General features: G+C 39.2%; 1 protein-coding gene across 6 annotated transcripts in view; it reads right to left on the bottom strand.

The window, feature by feature from the left end:
* Positions 1–14,119, bottom strand: part of KDM2A (lysine demethylase 2A) — a 106,794-nt gene that overhangs the window by 24,243 nt on the left and 68,432 nt on the right. For 5 of the 6 annotated variants that reach the window (XM_007109546.4, XM_024133109.3, XM_007109549.4 and 2 more), the window contains 5 exons: positions 9,041–9,147; positions 8,580–8,673; positions 7,245–7,398; positions 6,266–6,381; positions 2,196–2,322 (listed from right to left, as the gene is read on the bottom strand). In XM_007109546.4, coding sequence (XP_007109608.1) covers positions 2,196–2,322; positions 6,266–6,381; positions 7,245–7,398; positions 8,580–8,673; positions 9,041–9,147 — 598 coding nt within the window. Of the gene's footprint in view, positions 1–2,195; positions 2,323–6,265; positions 6,382–7,244; positions 7,399–7,571; positions 7,640–8,579; positions 8,674–9,040; positions 9,148–14,119 lie in introns of those variants that run through there. The other variant, XM_028501680.2, reaches the window with a different exon arrangement.

Genomic DNA, 14,119 nt, shown 5'->3' with positions numbered 1-14,119 from the left:
CAGGCTCCGGACGCGCAGGCTCAGCGGCCATGGCTCACGGGCCCAGCCGCTCCGCAGCACGTGGGATCCTCCCGGACCGGGGCACGAACCCGCGTCCCCTGCATCGGCAGTCGGACTCTCAACCACTGTGCCACCAGGGAAGCCCAATTATCTTTTAAAAAAATAGTATGAAGCACATATATTTAAAAAGTAGTTCTGTTCAAAGTTTTCACCATAAAATTAAGCTTTGAAATTGAAATCTTAGCAACATGGCTAATAAAACAAAGTGAATATTTTTTAAAAGAAAGATTTTGATAATCAAAACAAAGTGAAAATAAAAGTTTTAATGAAAGAAGAATTTTAAAATGTTAACTGATCCTTTATTATGAAAGTAACACATGTTGACTATTAATAATTTAGAAAATACAGGAAGGTGCAAAGAGGTAAATAAGTCATCCCATATCTCTCCACCCTTGCGTAACAACTCAGTGTGATGTATCTTCTTTCCATCTTTTCCTATACATATGTGTATGACTATGACTTGATGTATTTTTTTTTGTAAGCCTCGTAATTTAATTAATTAATTAATTTATTTATTTATGTTTGGCTGCGTTGGGTCTTCATTGCTGCGCGCGGGTTTTTCTCTAGTTGTGGCGAGCGGGGGCTGCTCTTCGTTGCGGTGTGTGGACGTCTCATTGCAGTGGCTTCTCTTGTTGCAGAGCACGGCTCTAGGGGCGCAGGCTTCAGTAGTTGTGGCATGTGGGCTCAGTAGTTGTGGCTCGTGGGCTCTAAAGCGCAGGCTCAGTAGTTGTGGCGCACGGGCTTAGTTGCTCCGCGGCAATGTGGGACTTTCCCGGACCAGGGCTCGAACCCGTGTCCCCTGAATTGGCAGGCGTATTCTTAACCACTGTGCCACCAGGGAAGCCCGACTTGATGTATTTTTAAACAAAATTAGGATCATGCTGTCTGTATGTACAATTCTGTATCTTGCCTTCATGTATTGGTAAGCATGTTTCAGAAATGCTAAGGCAAAAAGTATCTTGCTTGGATTGAAGACTCTCCATTAAATATATGACCACAGGATACTACAGTGTTGGCTCCTCTTTATTTTTAAGGCATGGAATAGTCTAAAAATGTATAACTGAAACTATCTTGACATCCAATAAAATATTTCTCTTGATAGAAGTTGGGGAAACATTAAAGCACAGAGGTTAAGAAAATACATTTTAGAATCTTACCAACATGGTTTAAGCTGTAGCTTTCCCACTTATTAATAACTCTTAGATCATGAACAAGTTTTTTAATCTCCTTGAACCTTAATGTCCCCATTTGTAAAATATGCATAATAATACCTATACCTTGGTGCCTGGAATATAGTAATTATGATGATACGATCCTAGTTTTTATTGTGCCAAAGACCATTCTTTACACAATAAAACATTTTAGACAACTGATTACTCTTCTTTTTTTTTTGGCTGCGCTGTGTGGCTTGCGGGATCTTAGTTCCCCGACTAGGGACTGAACCTAGGCCATGGCAGTGAACGTGCCGAGTCCTAACCACTGGACCACCAGGGAATTTCCAACTGATTACTTTCGTGAGGAGCTAAGTACTAACAACTCAGACAAAGATGAGATCCAGAATATTTCATTTAGCCCTAGTAATTCACATCTGGGTAGGAGGATCAGCTGTAACCAGTGTTCAACTTCAGTGAATGGATTTGGTACTTCTAAGTAGATAAGTAAAAAAGACAAACTATAAAAACAGAAACTGGACTTCCCTGGTGGCACAGTGGTTAAGAATCTGCCTGCCAATGCAGGGGACACGGGTTCGAGCCCTGGTCTGGGAAGATCCCACATGCTGCGGAGCAACTAAGCCTGTGTGCCACAACTACTGAGCCTGTGCTCTAGAGCCCGCAAGCCACAACTACTGAGCCCACGTGCCACAACTACTGAAGCCCGAGTGCCTAGAACCCGTGCTCCGCAACAAGAGAAGCCACCGCAATAAGAAGCCCGTGCACCGCAACAAAGAGTAGCCCCTGCTCGCCGCAACTAGAGAAAGCCCGCACGCAGCTATGAAGACCCAACGCAGCCATAAATAAGTTAATTAATTAATTAAAAACAAAACAAAACTACTGAGCAACAGCCTACGGAATAGTCCCAGTCTCACCCTCAGTCCTGCAGAGTATCTTGAAAGTTCATGTAGGTGGAACACTTACCCATGCTAAGGGACTCTTTCTGAAATTCCTTAGTTAAGTGGGAACGGTTGGTTATGCAGTACACATAGCGCTCCAACACATACCAACACATCTCATAGTAGAATGGATAGCGGAACTTATTTGGAACCTACACAGGGAAAAAATGATGAAAAAAATCAAGCAGATAACAATTTTCAAGGAAAGAGGGTAACAAACAATCACTGCAATCATTAGCCCAGGAAAAACACTCTCTAAGTTACCTGCAAACCTAAGTTGTCATGTGGAGCAAGAACTTAAGTGGATCTGTCAACTTAGAAAATGTTGGTCTTGGGAAATAATCACTAAACATAAAAGGTACTTGGAAAGACCACTTAGAACTATCAAGAAGTTGTCTTGTTGAGTGGGAAAGCATCAAAAACAAGTTTCGAGACAGAGAGTAAAATGTTAGTAAGACACAATATACTTAATTGAGAAAATTGTTTTAGGGTTCTTAGGATACAAAGGCATACCAACCACTCTTGCCTTTACTATGGTTTTACCCTGAACCAGAAGGCCATGAAACAAAGAATATAATGGAAAATCAGGACATGAGATAAAGTTACATGTTTTTATTATGTCCTTACATATATGAAAGTATGATTAGAGATGCATTCTCAAGCTATATCTAGTCTAGGGCATGAGACTGAGTACTTGCCCCACTATTAACTCTCAGCTTGCCTGTCTCATACATTGTAGTCAACCAAGATGGTATGTCCACAAATCAGGTTACTACCCCACGTGGCCTAATCAGTTGCTATCTCTAGTTTTCTTTCCAATTCTCCCCAAAAGTAGCATGAAATTATTCCAGCTGAATTATAATAAAAATAATTTCCTTTTAGATCTACCATAGTCAAGGAAATGGCAAATCAGCATGGATCAACGAGTGAGGAAGATCAACCATGGGGACTATCCTAAATACAGGCATAACTCATTTTATTGTGCTTTTGCTTTACTGAGTTTTACAGATTGAAGGTTTGTAGCAACCCTGCACTGTCAAATGACGGTTAGCATTTTTTTTAGCAATAAAGTATACTTTAATTAAGGTATCTACTTTTTTGAAAGACATAATGCTACTGTACACTAACAGACTACATATAATGTAAACATAACTTTTATATGCACTGGGAAACCAAAAAAATTTATGTGACTCAGTTTACTACAATATTCGCTTTATCATAGTGGTCTGGAACCAAATCTGCCATATCTCTGAGGTATGCCTGTATATTCTGCCCATCTTCTTTTAGAGAGGCCATCTCTCAAAAGGATAAGGCAAACAATACTTTTAGGATTGTTTCGAATATGTAACTCCTGAAAATGTTCCCACCTCCTTTCAAAGCTCCATGTCAGGTAGTCTTCCCCAATCAAGGAGACCCAAATGGGAGTCCCTTTTCAAAACCCTTCACTAGGTCACAGGGCATCACTGTGGAATGAGGAGATCACTTTCCTCATTGCAAGGCAGGAGACACATGTACTTTTCATTAGCTTTAAAACGCAGAGGCTTCAGGCTCCGAATCTCGGTCTCTTATTGACACTACATCTTTAACAACCAGAAGATGTTTATCCACCCTTATGTGAAAATCAAATTAATTTACTTCTGGTACAGTAGGAGGGAACACAAGAATTAATAGATACTTGATCCCCCCCAAATTAAACATAATATACTGGGCTTCTCTGCTCCCCTTTTAAGTTTTATTAACACTTTTCTGAAAGGTCTTTATTAAAAGTTCAGGACAACCCCAAATTCTAAAACCTCTGGAACTCTGTTGAGAGCAGAGTAATACTGACAGAAAATAAATAAATAAATAAAATATAAAATGGGCATTAAACTTTTGATTTTTCACTTCGAACTCAAGAGACTGTACTAATAATAGCCAAGACATCACACACCCAAATTGTGTCATTACATTTTACCTATGCTGCTAGACACCACAGAGCACAGCAATTTCTAAGACTGGGTTAGAATGTTTTTGGAAGAAAAAATTTTAATACTCATTATAAAATTACTGAGCCTTTAAGAGCTATCAATAGAATAATTACCAACAATCAAGTTCAAATAGTATATTTCTACACTGGCATGGCAAAAGTAACCAAAACATTGTCTTAAATTTACAACACTTTATATTTCTTTCCTAAAGCATTCTCTACACATTCTCTTTTAAGTTAAATTCTGGAAGTTTATAGAAGGTAGTAACATAATAAACATATGTCAGGTTGGTATTGGCAATGTAAAAGCTCGGTGTAGAAAGTAAAACAAAAACAAAAACAAACAAAAAAAAAACGCTCTGTGTGTACATATGTAGAGGACCCAATGAAATGTTACAGAAACATGGAAGGGTTCCTATTTGGAATGAAAGAATTAAGCCGTTCTTAGGAAAAATGGAATAATATAGCATTTAGATACTGAAATTTGACATTTTCTGATAAACAAAGTCCAGGAAAATTAGACAGATAAATCAACATCAGTTATTACCAGTTTAACCGTCTGAAGGAAATTTTTCATGCAGAGATAAGGTGCTCATTTTACCTATGCCATTGAATATATATTCTCCCTTTCTTCCTTCAAACTGAGCAAACAATTAAGCTATGGGTATAATAGATATTTTTAGCCAAAACAGGGAATGCTTTTTAAAAACATTTTCAGATTGAATCTTACAGCAGTGTAGGTGGTATTACCTCTTAGAATGATTTTGAGTTAAATAAGAGTATTTTACTATGAAATTATGTAATTTTTCTCTTTTGAAACATTTTAACTAATTTTTTCATAAATTTTATTTATTTATTTGTTTGTTTATTTATTTATGGCTGCGTTGGGTCTTCATTGCTGCGCGTGGGCCTTCTCTAGTTGCGGCGAGCGGGAGCCACTCTTCGTTGTGCGAGGGCTTCTCATTGCGGTGGCTTCCCATGTTGCGGAGCACGGGCTCTAGGTGCGCAGGCTTCAGTAGTTGTGGCACACAGGCTCAGTGGTTGTGGTTCACGGGCTCTAGAGCGCAGGCTCAGCAGTTGTGGCACACGGGCTTAGTTGCTCCGCGGCATGTGGGATCTTCCTGGGCCAGGGCTCGAACCCATGTCCCCTGCATTGGCAGGTGGATTCTTAACCACTATGCCACCAGGGAAGCCCTCTATTTTTACTGTTACTATAACTTAAAACTTACTAAACTACTTACTGTTTTCTGTAGTTTCATTACTTTTAACAAACAAACAGAAGTTCACTTCTATAAAATTTATTTTAAAAGCACTGCATCCTCTCAATTCTAACAGGGCAATCCCTATAACTCCAACAATACCAATCTTATATCTTACGTATAATATAATAGCTCCAGCCAGAATAAATGTTTCAAAATAGGCACCAAAATGGTTAACTGATCATGTTCATAGTAAATGGGTCAGTGACTACTCCTTCTAAAAGTTGTGAATTCTTCATTAATTGTTATTTTTTGATTTTTGATTTTGAAAACTTTCAAATCCACCAAAAAGTTTAAAGAGCAGTACCACTAAGACTTCCACAGCATCTCCAAGATTAACCAGTTGTTAACATATCACATTCTCAATGGCTGGGGTTGGAGTGGGAAGAAAACCTAACTAAGAGAGGGTTTTGTGACATGAGAAACTTATGTGAAATCAAATTTCAGTGTCCATAAATAAAATGTTATTTTATTTGAGCCATCCTCACTTATTTAAGTATTTCATTCTACAAGGCAGAGTTAAGTGCTTGTGACAGATACTGTTTGGCCCACAAAGCCTAAAATATTTACTATCTGATCCTTTACAAAAAAAGTTTGCCAATTCTTGCCTTAAGATATCCACTGCATGTAACTTTCCCCCTATATATACAGAATGGTTTATCAGCTATGTAACATGCTATGGAAAACTGACAAAACAAGACACACAAATCATTTTCTATAGGGCTTAATTCTCTCACAGAACCCCAGTTGAGAAAGGCAGTATACTCATTTATACATTAAAGTACAACAGCTTGAGTGTTACATAGTAAGGAGAGTAAAGAAAGATATAAGAAACCTCTTCAAATCCAATTATTACATAGAGTTACTTACCCGTGTCCGATCTTCAATGTTGTATATTTTTAACTGCATGGGGATATTGAAGCTATGCAAAAAATTGCCTCCAAACACTAATGTGTCTGTAGGAGTATACACAGCATGAATCCAGCCTAGAAGAAAAGGAATGGAGGGCAGTGGCTGTAAGCACACGTTGTAACATGGCTCTCTTAGAGCATTAGTACAAGACTTCTGGATCACACTTTTTACTCTAATTCTGCCTCTTCACGGCTGGTCAAGTTACTTAATCTCTTGCAGCCCCAATATCCTCTATAAAACCAGGATAAATTATACTTTATATGTGTGGTTGGTAAGCACTGAATGAGAAAGTACATGTAAAGTGTTTATAACAAACTTTCAATAAATGGTGCTTGCATTTTTTGGAGCACCTAATATGAACCGGGCTCAGTACAAGAGAATTGACATGTATTGTCATTTACTCCTCACAATAAAATGAGATAGGGATTTAAATATTTGACCAAAGTAGTATTAGCAGGTAAAGGCATAGTCAGAATTCTAATACAGATCTGTGACTCCAAAATCTACACTCCCTCTAAGTACTTATTTTGGAACTTAGTTACCTGATAAAAACTATTACTGATTTAGCACTCTAGCCTTCACAGCTATCCCTTAGCAGAGTAGGTAGCTCTTAATAGGGAGCTGTTTATCACCTGCAAAACAGGTCTTATCCCTGGGATTCTGAAGAGCTAGGGCTAATGTGGGGCTCAAACATGTAGATCTGAAAAGCCGCCACTGGCAATTCTGATACATACCCTTAGTGGAAAATCATAGACTTTAAAAAAGAAGATAAATTCTTGGCATCTACTCAGTAATGACAAGAAAGAACACGCCATTGTTTTCTGCCCACTCCAGCATCATAACCATTCTTGGTGTTGGTGGTAATCTATCAATTTATTTTTCTTTAAGAAAAGAAAGTGGCTAGAGTAGACAACCCACTTTTTTGCATCTTGCTTACCTGAGGGAATGACGAAGGTATAGCCCTGCTTGAGCTCAATGCGCTGGCAATCTGACACCCGGTCACCCAGAAAGATGTCTCCCTGTTTCCCTGACAGCAGCCAATTCTCGTACAGCTCCAGGTTGTGGGCTGTAGGGGGGATGAGCCAGAAGACCTGTGAGTTAAAAAACTTCAGTCTGTTAACAGCCATTGACATGACCCAGTCGTCTCCCTCAACTGATAAACAGGTACAAACTTAAGACCAACAGGTATAAGAGAAACAAGCAATCCTCCCAGCCTACAGAACTTGACCATTTGGGAAATTCTAGAGGCCTCAAGGAAGTAAACCTTTTTTGTCCTCCACTTGATCAAACAGCATTAGGGCTTCCCTGGGGTTTGATTGTAGAACCCGGAACCTATACAGGACTCAGAGAGAAGGAGGGCATTTAGCTTGTCACCTAGGCAATCCCTTATTTGCCCCTGGCTGGCTGGCCTAAATGGTCCTAAGAAGCACAGTTAGTTAGGTACAGTACCTTCAAAACACAGGCCTGAGTTGCTTTATTCCAAGGTAGTAACCAAGACTGAAAGGACAGAACTTAAGATACCACTTAAATGGATCCAAAGTAAACAAAATGACTCTGGATTTGAAGGTACAGCTGTTCTAGATTCAGCCCTCACATTTTAAAAGCATCATCTGTTTTCATTCCAGTTCTACTTTTCTCTCACAAATGCTTTCACTTATGAGAAAAAAGGGTAATGGTAAGAGTGTAATACAATAAACCTCTGATATTAATTCTACATTTCCATTCTTACACAGCATTCAGAAGCACTCTGAGAAGCTGGAACAAAGGTCTTTATGAATGAGGATAATCTTTCAAAATCTATTTATATCCTCTGACAGGACTTAAAGGCTTCCTATGGCTACATTTCAGACCAATGCCTCTATATAGGGAAAAGTGGTTTGGATCCCAATTTGCTGATTTCATTGTCAATCTATCCAATTTGTGTTTCCTTCTACTACTTTATTATACTTTAATGTAGAGAAATTATCTTGTCCTCCTAAAACCAGTTCCTTGCCTTCATTTGGAGAATTCTGTTTTGGGAATCTAGAAACAGGACCATTGAGGTTTACTAAGTAGTGGTGCCAATACTGGTAAAATGAGAATGGACTAGATGAATACTAATTCCTACTGGACTCTAGCCAAAAAGGTCAACTTAATCTACAATTCTCTCTAGATACGAGTGGAGACAATCCCCTAATAGACTTGTTTCCAGGGTATATGAAGCATGCATGAACTGAAGGAAACTCATATAACCAGCTTCAGATTCCAACCCCCATCACAACTATCACCGTACCTTTCCCCCTTGATGGATGTGATACCAAACAGAGGTACCACCAAAGTCCACATGGAAGTCAGTATAGCAGCCTCGAACACTCATCAGACAGTACCTGACCCAAAAAAAGCAGTAGCATTAGTGCACTGATGAGAAAAAGAGGACTTAACCCACCACAATGCCACACTCTCCCCTTGTGTACTCCATTCCCTCTATTTTCCACCTAATAAACTCCCAGCAGTGAGAGGAATGCAATCTCAAGCCATCATGTTATCAGAAGATCCTTTTTTTGTCTTTATGTCATCATGGGCTATGGTACTCTTACATACACTCTTCCCTTTGGAACTAAAGTCTACTCTTTAAATAATTCACCTTTTTGATCACTTGGGACCCAGAGCAAGGTTCCGAAGGGAGGAACCATTTCTTGCTATCACTTTGGTGTCCCACAGCACACTGAGGAAAATGCAGGGTAAGCCACTTACTTCTGCACTTTAGGGTACTGCATCTCCAAGATGGCATTTGTTGACTCAGTCTGACTTTCTTTCAAATGCCTTGGCCACATATTGTCTACCCAGTCAATGAAATCCACCTTTAAAAAGGAGGAGGAACATTTAGGCTTCAAAGGAAGGGCTGGGATTAAAGAGAATTCTAAAGTCAAGAAACATAGAAATTCTCAAAACACGCACTGAAAGACTACAATTTAATTTTAAGCAAACAAATAATATGTTGGTGAATCTCAGGATCAATAGGCAAACATTCTAGAAATAATTATTAAGTGAAAATAAAGACTAATGGTTCCATCAGCATGATCATAAAAGTAGCACTAATCAAAACAAAGTCATTAAATGATGCAGTAGTATCCAACCAAGCCCTCTCTTCTGTGTCAGTACTGGTATAATCAGCTGTAATTTTTTTTTTTTTTTTTTTTTGGTCCAATAAAAGGCACTGTCTGGAAGGTACCTATAAACTTACCAAAAGATATAAATACTGTTAGAGCAGCTAAGATACCATTTAAGAAAGAAAGAGAAGAGAAGAGAAAAGAAAAAAGAAGAGGAGAGAAGTATAATCAGCTGTATTTTTTTGAATCCGCCTTACAATGCAGGGGACGCTGGTTCGATCCCTGGTCAGGGAACTAAGATCCCACATGCCGTGGGGCAACTAAGCCCGTGTGCCACAACTACTGAGCTCCTGCGCCTCAACTAGAGAGCCCGCGTGCCGCAAACAACAGAGCCCACGCGCTCTGGAGGCCACATGCCACAACTAGAAAGAGAAAACCCGCACACCACGATTAGAGAGAAGCCCGCGCACCACAATGAAGCGCCCACATGCTGCAATGAATGATCCTGCGTTCCTCAACGAAGACCTGATGCAGCCAAAAATAAATAAATAATAAATAAATCTAAAAAAAATAAAATCATTAAAGAAAAATGGTTAACATAATAAATTTAAAAGAAAAAGAGGGGCTTCCCTGGTGGCACAGTGGTTTAGAGTCTGCCTGCCGATGCAGGGGACACGGGTTCGTGCCCTGATCCAGGAAGATCCCACATGCTGCGGAGCGGCTAGGCCCATGAGCCATGGCCGCTGAGCCTGCGCATCTGGAGCCTGTGCTCCGCAATGGGAGAGGCCACAGCAGTGAGAGGCCAGCGTACCACAAAAAAAAAAAAAAAAAAAAAAAAAAAAAAGGAAGGGGAGCGGAGGGGAGGGGAGGGGAGGGGAGAAGAATTCCAGTAGGGGTTTGTAGCTTGCATGAGCAATGTGCTATAGAATCTACTGGGTTAGGAATCAGAAGTTCCAGGCCTATCTTGTTTTCTGAAGATCATATGTGAGCCTCTGGAACTTATCTGTAAAATAAGGATAATTACCACAAAGGAATATTGTGAGGATTACATGTAAATACATGTTAAAATTTTTTTGAAATAATGTCATCAGAGTTTAGGAATCCGTTTGTTTGGCCGCACCATGCGGCATGGGGAACTTCCCTGACCAGGGATTGAACCCGTGCCCCCTGCAGTAGAAGCACGGAGTCTTAACCACTGGACCTCCAAGGGAAGTCCAGGAATCTGTTTTAAATATTGGGTTGGCCAAAAAGTCCGTTTAGGTTTTCCATAACATCGTACAGAAAAACCTGAACAAACTTTTTGGCCAACCCAATATGTGCTGAAAGAAATGAGAAATAAAAACAGTATGAACTTATTTAAACACTTTACACTGAACTGTAACGTGCCCTGTACCTTCAAATGACTGCCCCCAACCACTGAACTCCAAGAAACAGTCTTAGGTAGATAAAGTGTGAGTCAAATAACCATGGATTCAGCATAGCACTGGTGTTCCAAGTATCTAACTTATGGCTATAAAAAACATGTACCTGGTAAGCTTTATAACTTATGTATGTATATATTTGATCATTTATTTCCTTAAAACATAGATCTAGATAAATGCATACAATCTGTGCATAATGATATGAGGCAAATGTCCAGTGGACACTCAGATGTAAACTGTGGGAGAGTGTTTGGAAGGGGTCACCGATGATATGCAAGGTTGTTGTTGTTGTTTTTAATATTTATTTATTTATTTGGCTGTGCTGGGTCTTAGTTGCAGCATGCAGGATCTTTAGTTGCAGCATGTGGGATCTAGTTTCCTGACCAGGGATCAAACCCAGGCCCTCTGCATAGGGAGCACGGTGTCTTGACCACTGGACCACCAGGGAAGTCCTGATATACAAGTTTAAATAAGCAAGATGAGGAACAACTATGAAGGTTAACTTGCTGCCCCATTTCAAAGAATTTCCACTCAGGGATCCAACAGTTTTAACCAAGCATCCACTGGGACTAAGAACACTGAATGAGCCCCAGATTCTTCTTTCTATCAAACAAAATCTACTTTCTGCTCTCTTAATGTAGTGGCCAGTTTTCTCCCATCTCCTGGTATTGTCCTTTGGAAAGCCTTTAACAGAACACAGAAAAACTGTGAGTCGCTCAATATACTCACTATAAGTTCTTATATCTGGATAGGGAGAGGAAAAGTTAGGAACACATATGAGTATTTTTTGTCAAGTGTTCACTCAGAGATAGATGAACTTCTCTGGCTAGAATTTCTCACCTGCAGCAATAAGTCACTCTCTGGCCTCCCTTTATTTGATATTATTGGGTATTATCTGACTATCAAGAGAATATTATGGTAAGGTGTTCATACTTTTTTCTTAGGTTAATCTTTAGGCTCTGGATAGGCCTTTTGCTAAATGGCCTCATCCATATGACAGCAAGTCTCCAGCAGGGATAATCACAGTTTCTACCTGTCCCGTAACAATACAGGGCCAAACTGGCAAGAAGTTTAATAACTAAGACATAATCTATTCATACACTGTGCAAAAACAGCTCATGGCCTTCCACGAACTAACTTCCCCATCACCAAACAAATCTGCACATTACATCTGCTGCTATTTTTCATCTACTTCTAAGTTACTGCCGGGATGACAGCAGAAATCACCTCTCTCTCTTCACTAGAGAATCCCACTTTATGCTACCACCCACAATGGGCACTTAAAAGTTGCCCACCTTGGGCTTCCCTGGTGGCGCAGTGGTTGAGAATCTGCCTGCCAATGCAGGGGACATGGGTTCAAGCCCTGTTCCAGGAAGATCCCACATGCCGCGGAGCAGCTAAGCCCGTGCGCCACAACTACTGATCCTGTGCTTTAGAGCCTGCGAGCCACAACTACTGAGAACGCGTGCTGCAACTACTGAAGCCCGTGTGCCTAGAGCCCATGCTCCTCAACAAGAGAAGCCACCACAATGAGAAGCCTGCGTGCCACAAGGAAGAGTAGCCCCCGCTCGCCGCAATTAGAGGAAGCCTGTGCACAGCAACAAAGACCCAACACAGCCAAAAATAAATAAATAAAATAAATAAATTTATTTTAAAAAAAGTTGCCCACCTTACTTTCCCTGCACCTACTTTTGCACATATTATTCTTCCTGCCTGGGATTCTGGTCTTCCTTCTCTGTGCCTCATTTTTTCTTTCATGTCAAGCCTAGGTACCGCTTCTTCCAAAAAACTTCACCCAATTCTCCTCCGGTTTAGGTTAGGTGGGTCCTTCCTACTGGCTCCCACAACATTCCGTACTTATTCACTTTTGAAGCACTTACCACATTGTAGTTTCTATAAATGCCAATTCTCTGGTCTTTCTTCCCCATGAGACCATAAGCATTTTGAGGACAAGAATGATCTTGTTTTCCACTGTACCTCTAGCACCTAAGCACAGCACTTAGCATGTAGCAGACACTTAAACCAATAAGCTCACTCTGAAGGTGTGAAGATCATAGTGAACAAGAAATTATGTAGTTTATGTAAAAGATTACTACATGAATGAATACATTAGTCAAAAGTCACTGAAATGTACCCTTAAAATGGGTACACTTTATTGTGTATCAATTGTACCTCAATAAAGTTGGTTTTTAATTAAGCATTATTGAGATATATTAGAAAAGACCTAGATAAATGGAGGGATATACCTTGGGGGAAAATACCCCAGTAAATAAATAACACCCTAGTAGAAAAAGAATGTTGCTGCTTATATAGCAAGGTCATAAAAAGCTTGCTTCCTTTTAGGAGGTGACTTTGGTAATAATAGCTCACTCAATCTTTCTGGCCTTGTTTTAGGTCTCTAGAAGATACTGGTGCACTGTTCTCTGCCCTCTAGAAAATTTTCTATTTCTGAGCTCTTCCATGGGTTCTAGTCCTCCAATTAATGGTGGAGTACTTTTCTAATTTTTATAAAATGATGTAGCATTTTTATCATTAAAACTAGGGGCAAAATGAATAAATTAAGGATGTTACAAAGAAGGCTTCATGTGTGAATAACACATTTCTAAATTTTAAGAATGGAAAAGTATGATCCAGGCCAAGTTTTACTTTTACAGCTACAATCTTACTACTCTTAAACTGAAATTCTAAAACTATTAAGGAACACATTTATAAACAATGTTATTGTGATTCTTACTATCTCTCTTATTGAATTCTTTATTTATTAAGTACACCTTATTAGGCTAATGACAAGGCTAAATTCTAACCACCTGTCTTCCTGTATTTCCACATGACCAAACAAATGACAATATAAAAAGGATTTTTGTCATTTTAGGGGGGAAAAGTTTTCTTGAGAAATTCTGTATTTGTTGTAGCATCTTCAATAACAAGAAACAATGACAAAAATTATACTGTCTCTTCACATAACACTGACAACATTTTCCCTTTGGTCTGTACATACCAATGTGTTAGTGATAAAAACAATGCAACTAACTAGTAAGTTGAAGGTATGTATGTATATAAATGTATATATAAAACAGTATTATAACCAATTAATACCACATTTCAACTTTGAAAGTCAAAGGGTACAATTTGAAAGTCAAGGTATATGTATATATATATATGTATATATACATTTTATATATAAATGTATATATAAAACAGTATTATAACCCATTAATACCACATTTCAACTTTGAAAGTCAAAGGGTACAATTAGGATAATTTAAATGGAGATAGGATAAAACACTGAGAACTTGACTTCA

This window comes from Physeter macrocephalus, chromosome 16, assembly GCF_002837175.3.
Source record: "Physeter macrocephalus isolate SW-GA chromosome 16, ASM283717v5, whole genome shotgun sequence".
Taxonomy (NCBI): Eukaryota; Metazoa; Chordata; class Mammalia; order Artiodactyla; family Physeteridae; genus Physeter; species Physeter macrocephalus.
Note: the sequence above shows the minus strand (reverse complement) of the source record. Positions and strands in the feature narration are given on the sequence as shown.